Source organism: Camellia sinensis, chromosome 7, assembly GCF_055761805.1.
Source record: "Camellia sinensis isolate YWXY chromosome 7, ASM5576180v1, whole genome shotgun sequence".
In the NCBI taxonomy this organism is placed as follows: Eukaryota; Viridiplantae; Streptophyta; class Magnoliopsida; order Ericales; family Theaceae; genus Camellia; species Camellia sinensis.
The window spans coordinates 195,950,747-195,958,019 of NC_138967.1; the positions used below are offsets into that span (position 1 = coordinate 195,950,747).

General features: G+C 45.7%; 1 protein-coding gene across 1 annotated transcript; it reads right to left on the reverse strand.

Annotated features, from left to right (window-relative positions):
* Positions 1-6,140: 6,140 nt before the first annotated feature.
* LOC145796432 (uncharacterized) lies at positions 6,141-6,644 on the reverse strand. Its single transcript, XM_082881541.1, has one exon. It carries the CDS (start codon positions 6,642-6,644, stop codon positions 6,141-6,143), a length of 504 nt encoding a protein of 167 aa, XP_082737667.1.
* Positions 6,645-7,273: the final 629 nt, after the last annotated feature.

Consider the following 7,273-nt stretch of genomic DNA (forward strand, 5'->3'; position numbering starts at 1 on the left):
GGAAACAATGCATACCATTTTTTTATTTTAAAAAAAAGGTGTTCTTTTTGTTTTTTTGTTTTTTTTTTTTTTTTTTTGGATAAGTTATCGATAGGTCCTAATAGTTGAACTTAATTCTCATCAAGTCCTATTGAAACTAGGTCTTGGTAAAATTGTACCTAAAAATAAATTTTTTTGTGACAATTTTTTATATATAATTGATAATTAGTAACTTTTTTTCTGTCATGATTTTTATAAATTGTCGTTAAAACTTACAATAGTGACTTTTTTTATGACAATTTCTTTTCATAGAACCTATTAGATAATAAGTTCACTTGTTAGAACCTACCCGTTGTAAGGGGGTTCAAGATTAGAGAGATGACTAGAGAGACAAAACTATGTTAATGGTCCAATAATAGTGGGAGTGGCTAGAAAATGAGTAGCAGTAACTATCTGGGAGTTAGAGAGTGTGTGAGGGTGAAGCAAGTAGCTCAAGAAGAAGACAATAGCAGTGCCAAAATGGACAGCATCTCCCCTAAATTTTCAAAAAAAAATTTCTTGAACCTTAGGAAATGGGTCCTATTTATAGGTTTTTCCTTGGTACTAAGAGGACATCAAGTGGCCAAATAGAGAGAAGACATGTGTCCTAGAGAATCACATGAAATATTCTGCCTTGAGCCACCAGGCTGAAGGTGCCACGTGTCCCTCTGCATGTACTATGTACTATTTGTTTGGCGCTGCAACTCCCTTTTGAGCCTCAGCAAGTGCAGTTGCAGCAGGAGTGTTTGCCTCTGCACCTGCCTTCTCAGTTTGAACCTCAACAAGTGCACTTATAACAGTAGACCTCGCCGCTGCATTTGCCTTCTCAATTCTATTTGGCCAGTACATGCATTCTCGGGACTCCATTAGTCTGCTATCAACTATGTTCGTGCTCACCTCAGCGAAGCCTCCACCCTTAGTCACCTAACCACAAAATCTCTAACTTCTCAGGGAGAAGACCACAACCAAGCCTGCTATCAGCCATGCTATGCCTTAGTACCAAGCCCAATGGGGCTATCTTAGTCTTGCCTGTGCGACTAAGGCAGGTCCATGACCTGGGTAATGAAAAGGGAGTCCCTTATACTCGGGCTACCCTGCTCCCATCTTCGCAGGGTTGCCACGGTAAACTGGTATTTCTGGGCTTGCTATCAGCTTTAACTAGTAAATCTTCGGGCCTGCTATCAGCGTCTGGCATTAGCCTCTACTTGCAGAGGGAAGCCTCTCTTAAAGGCTGCTATCACCTTGGCAGGATATTCCCTCTGCAACTTAGTTGCTGCGGTAGTCATTTTCCGCGGCAAGTTCAGACGGCATGACCGAAGATATTAGAGATGGCAGCTCCGACAGAATGCCTTCGCAATTTGGGCGCTGCAAGTATTGCCTCTGCAACTTAGTTGCCTCAATCTTCTCTTTCCCTCGGCAACTCCAGGTAATCGTGACACTGACATTACTTGGAATGGCGGCGGCACCGAAAATACTTAGAATGGCGGCGTTGAGACAAAGTGCCTTAGCAACTCTGCCGCTGCATATGTTCCTTCGGCAACTTCAAATGGCGGCGAAACCGAAGTTAATAGGAATGGCGGCGCTGAGGCAAAGCACCTCAGCAACTCTACCGTTGCACATGTTCTCTCCGTAACTTCATCGCTGCAGGCTTTGCCTCTACAACTTGACTTGGGCATTTCTCCTCGCTGAGTCCATCTGGAGCCCTGGTGGGTCAGACCTGCCTCGGCCCACTTGTTGGCCCACTTCCCTTGGGCTTTTACCTATGCTCCTTTTTTATCCCTGGTCGCCTCCTCAAGGCGATCTTAGTGCTTGAGTCCATACTTAATTTGGGGCTTAATTTTTGACCCTCTACATTTTGCCCCCTATGCGCGTGGGAGATACGCTCCCTATTTCCCGCGCATGCATGACATCAGCGAGCAACCCAGGGTTGCGTTGGTTGGGTCAGAAGTTGCGTCGATTCTGAAAAGGTACCCTTTTGACTGCCAGGTCATAATGACCGAGGCCAGCGTGCCAACGCCCTTTGCTGATTTTTTTTATAAATAATGTCCTTGGGTCCACTGGTCCCCCACTTCCTCCCAACACACCTTTTTGTCTCCTTTGTCTTCTTCTCTCCTTTGTTCCCACTTTCCAAAGCCTTCTTGTCTTTTCTTTATTCCTTTTCATGGCCAGCACGAGGTTTCTTCCTAACAGGGCTGCCCCACCCCCCACTGAGTGGAGGCGGGTCCCCTATTTCGGAGGGCTGGTTGATCCCTTCTAGAAGGCGGTTGACTCCTTCATTCCTGATGCCCCTCTTCTAGAGGAGCCCCTGCTTCCTTTTGGGGAGGCCACTTTGGAAGACGCGGACATGGTGAACCCGATTTCTGTGCTACAGTTTCGTGTGGAGCGTAGCGACTTTCCACATTCTTACATCTAGTATCGCACTCATTCGGGGCCTCCAGCAGATTGGTCCCTTTAGGTTGATGACGTCATTGCAGATAGAGGCTTCAAGCAGCGTCTGCGTGATGTCTACCTTTTCAATGTCATTTTAATCTCGAGGGAGTTATCAGTGCGTAAGGTGTAGGCTAACACTGATATGATTGTCTCCTGTTGGAGTCGTGACACCCACACTTTCGTCTTGGCATGGAGGGTGATAACCCTGACCCTGGAAGATGTTACCGTCCTCTTATGCCTCAGCACCCGTAGAGATCACCCCTTTGAACCAGCGTCTCTGACCCCTGCAGAATAAGTCACTGTCACTGCTCTTCAAACCACCTTTTGGGAGGCACGAAAGTTTGGTTCCTGGTATAATCTTAGAACCGGGGAACTGCTCCAAGAGAGGCCTAAAAGAAATAAGACTACCTATCTTTCTTGGTTGAAGTATTTCTTTAAGGACTTGCAACCAGTTGTAGGGAACATCACTCAGGAGAGCCGTGACTCCGTAATTGGTCTGGGCTACCGAGGCGACTTGTACTTGGCCGCGTTCGTCAGTTATTTCATCTCATTCTTTGTCTTACCTAGTAACCCTGCCGAAAGCATCAATCCCTTGGTATTTCCCTTAACTGTAAGGCTTTGCAGCAGTAATCAAATTTTGTTGGCTCCCCTCTTCCTGGGTAACTTATATTTCCGTCTTGACCTTATCCATTCGGACATGGAACGGTCCATGGGTCGCTATGACGTATAGAGCTTTGTGCATACCCAATTCCTTCCTGCTTTTTTCTATGAGAGATTTCCTGCCATGGGCCCTATCCCCAAGGAACATGAGCCCTTCTTTACTGATGAAATCTTTGATGCAGAGGGCCACCCTATTCTAGATGCAAAGGGTCGGCTTGTCACGAGACAAGTGCGTCAATCCCTCTCTTGCATCTCTCGATGGCTTGGCCTTGGCACCAATAGGCCCTTTTCAGACTATGTTGACCGCATAGAGGAGTGCGTGTTCCGCCCTTTCACTCAGCCTCTCCCCAGGCATTTTTGTTGTCCCATTTTATTTTTTAGAGGCCCGTCACATTGATTTTTCTCTCGACAGTGTCCAGGCTAATTCTTTCCTTATTGTTGCCATGATTCGTCCCGGATTTTTGCCTGTGTGGAATGAAGAAGGCATGTCCAGTGTCGCTTACTAGCCAGACAGGGTCCTCATGCAATTCAGGATAGATCAAGGCATCTTATACGCTCCCCCGCCTCAGACTGATTTCCACCGGAGTTTTCAACGATTTACCCGTGACTATACAGCTCTACTTGTAGAGGGTTTAGGAGTCATGGAGCTTCCTTCGCTTAGGAGAGAGGGTGCCTGTACTCTTGATAATAGGTTGTTCTAGCGCTGCAATCTCAATTCTTTCTTTAATTTTTGTAATAGTGCTCCGGTTGTCCCTGCAATAGAACCTATCCCGCAGCCCAACTTATCTTTTCGTCTGCCTTTTGGCCAAGGGAAACAATCCAGCATATTCTGTCGCTTTAAGCTTCTATCCTTGCCCGTTGTAGAGGAGCCTTACCTGTCTGGGGCAATGTCTGTTCAACCCTTGCAGATTGCTCCCCCCGAAGTGAGTACAACAGTATGCATGACCCGTTCCAGGCTGAGGGCAGCCCAAGCAGCAGCGACATCAGTTCCTGAGGCAAATGCCTCACCCCGTAGGAGGAGCCTCCGAAAGGTATCCATACTTAGAAAATATTTTGTATTATTTCCTTATACTTATTATGTTTATTGTAATAACCGCATGATCTTTGTCTTTTTTTAAGGACTACGAACCATGCTGCCCTCTGGCCCAGGGGGTTCTTTTACTGCCATTGGCATTTCTTCAAACTCAGACGACGATGACAACCTCCCCATTGCTACTAGGGTGACAACATTAAAGACTCGCAGGACAGTTTTTTTAGACGTTGAAGAGGAACCAAGTGTGAGAGGTGAACTGACCCCTGAGGCCGAGCCAATTGCCGAGGCTGAGCCAGTTGTGGAGGCCGTAGGCAATGTGCAAGTTTCCCCTGCTGTGGAAGTTGCAGCGGGTGATATAGCTGCTGAGGGTTTAGAGCCTCCGCATCCTTCTGACTCTGTGCACTCTGGTTGTTTCTCTATTGGTGGAGATGATTTCGTACTTAAGACCCCTAGAGAAGATCGCGGCATGAGAAAGTCGCTGGAAGTTGCACCACCTCCCCTTGGAGCTACATCTGGCAATTCCTCTCAATCTACTGAGTCTCCGTTAATTCAGTAGGCTCCACTTTTAAACATTCAAATGGCTGAGGAGAGTGCACGTGTAGCGGCTGCTGCCACTGTTCTTGCTGTGACCTCTCTGAATTTGGACTGACTTGCAGAGGTAGCTATCACCTTAGCCGCCCACATTGTTACTACTGCTGCTGGGACCTCTGATCCAGTTGCTTCGGCAACCTTTGAACAGCTAGCAGACTTGTACCCCACTTATTTTCCAGAGGTGCCAGCTGACCTTGGGATGTCTCGAGATTTTTATACTGGGATGGATACCACTGTTGTCCCAGATTTGAACGTTGGAGATTACCAGATGGATGACCTCTTTTCAGAGCGACATAATGGTGCAGGTAGTTTTGGTTTTTCTTGTGAAGCCAATTCACCCGGTTGCCAGCCAGCGTCTACTAACTCCATTGCCATTGGGCAGTCATCTTCAAGGGAAATACGCCGCCCTCAGACGTTTGGTCGCTCCATCAGTCTCCCTCCAGTGATTAAAGCTGGCAGTGGTGTGAGAGAGTCCCCCATTTTCTCAGAAAAAGTTTCCTTTCTAAGTTCTTGGGTTTCCTCCGAAGTTGTTTCAACCTTTACTCGTATCCAAGCATTGCATCCAGACACCTTTACTGCCTTTAATGTCCCTGGATCTGTAGTACAGACGGCACTGCTGGAGTCACTTGCTGGTTTTATTTGTGACCTTGCAACCAAGCAGATCCTGACAACTCCCAACAAGTTTGTGGAGAGTGCCGAGGCCAATCTAAGCAGCTTTGAGAGGAATGGTTTGAACCTATCATGGATAAGGGCCAGGCTTCAGACGGTTGACGGTTTCCTCGAGCATGCTGACAATGTGGCGATGATTGCGTCCCTGGAGGAGACTATTAAGGAATGTGAGGGTGCCCCGGAGAAACACTGACAGAACCTGGCTCGGTTCAAAGAGAAAGACTTTGCATTGGTTGCCTAGTTGCCTCAAGATGTGACTCTGATGAACTCCCTCTTGAAGGGTTTGATTTGATGTAACTTTGTGACTCTGTTATGACTTCTTCCATTTTTCCTTACCTCATTTTGTTGTTGCATCGCGCTTGGTGTGCACTTTTCTTTCTTTTTTTTCTTTTTTTTTGTCTTGACTTTTTTTTCAAACATTGTAATCATGTTCTGGAAGTTTGACTTTAATGGAAAGTATGGACGTTTGGTAGTACTTTTGGGTTTCATTTCATCGTTTTTCTTTACATTGCTTCTTACATAACTTCTAAAGATAAGGAAAACTCTTGAAATGAACAAAACTTCATCATGACTAAGCTTTTACAAGTGTAAAAAAAACTTCACTAAGTATGGAAAACTTTACTCAAACTAAGTGAATATGAGAGCAAAAGGCTTACTAAGTGTATGATACCTTTTTTACACTTTGCTTTGGAAACATTAACAAAGAAACTTTACAACTCTTTTTCCTGAACAAAAGGAACTAAGGAAAATATTCTTTGACATACTTGGAGTTAACAGGACCTGTTCTGAATCCATCATCTACTCTTGTCAATTTGTAGTATCCGCTGCTGTTTGCCTCAGTAACTTTATAGGGGCCTTCCCATCTGGTTGAGAGCTTTGGAATTGGCTGCCCCCGTATGATTACATCCACTATTTTCCATACTAAGTCCCCTTTCTTGAATTTTCTGTGTTGAACATATTGATTGTAGGCACGAGCTATGGATTGATGATACTTTTCCATTGCCCGTGAGGCCCGATCTCTTCTTTCTTCAGCTGCCTCTATGTCATTTTTCCTGCTATCTGGAACTAAGTATGCTGACATAGCCATTCTTGCTAAGGGTACTGCCAATTCAACTGGTAACACAGCTTCAAACCCATACACTAGGGAAAATGGGGTTGCCTGAGTTGGTTTTCTCTTTGACGTTTTGTAAGCCCAGAGTGCTATGGGGAGTTGTTCAGACCATGTGCCCCTTGCTTCAACCATCATTTTACTCAATATTCGAATGAGGGTTTTGTTGGTCGTCTTAACTTGTCTGTTCCATTAGGGGTAGTATGGACTAGACTTGTGATGCTTGATCCGGTAGACATCCAGCAGCCTTCTAACATGGCGATTTACAAAAGGAGTTCCATTGTCAGACAACATCACTTTGGGTATGCCAAACCTGCAGATTACATTCTCTCTGATGAAGTTGGCTACTCCTGCCCCGTCTGCCTTCCTTATTGGTATAGCCTCTACCCACTTGGTGCTAACTTCGATTGCCACAAGTATCCATTTGTAGCCTTTAGACTGCTGCGCTACAGGGCCTACCAAGTCAAATGTTCAAGTATGGAACGGATAAGGAGTCTTGATGTTGTGCAGTTCAACTGCCGGTGCATGTATCAAATTCCTAAACTTATGGTAGGATTGGCATTTCTTCACAAAGTTGTTAGCATCTTCTTCCATTGTTGGCCAGTAGTAGCCGAGGTGAATGATATGTCCATATAATCGCTGCCCTCCTTGATGCTCTGTCTTGTGGGCTTCCCTCAGGACCTCATTTGCCTCATCTTTTGATAAGCACGCTAAAGGTTTCCCTTCAAAGCTCCTTCGGTACAGCTTCCCTTAGTCAAGGAAGA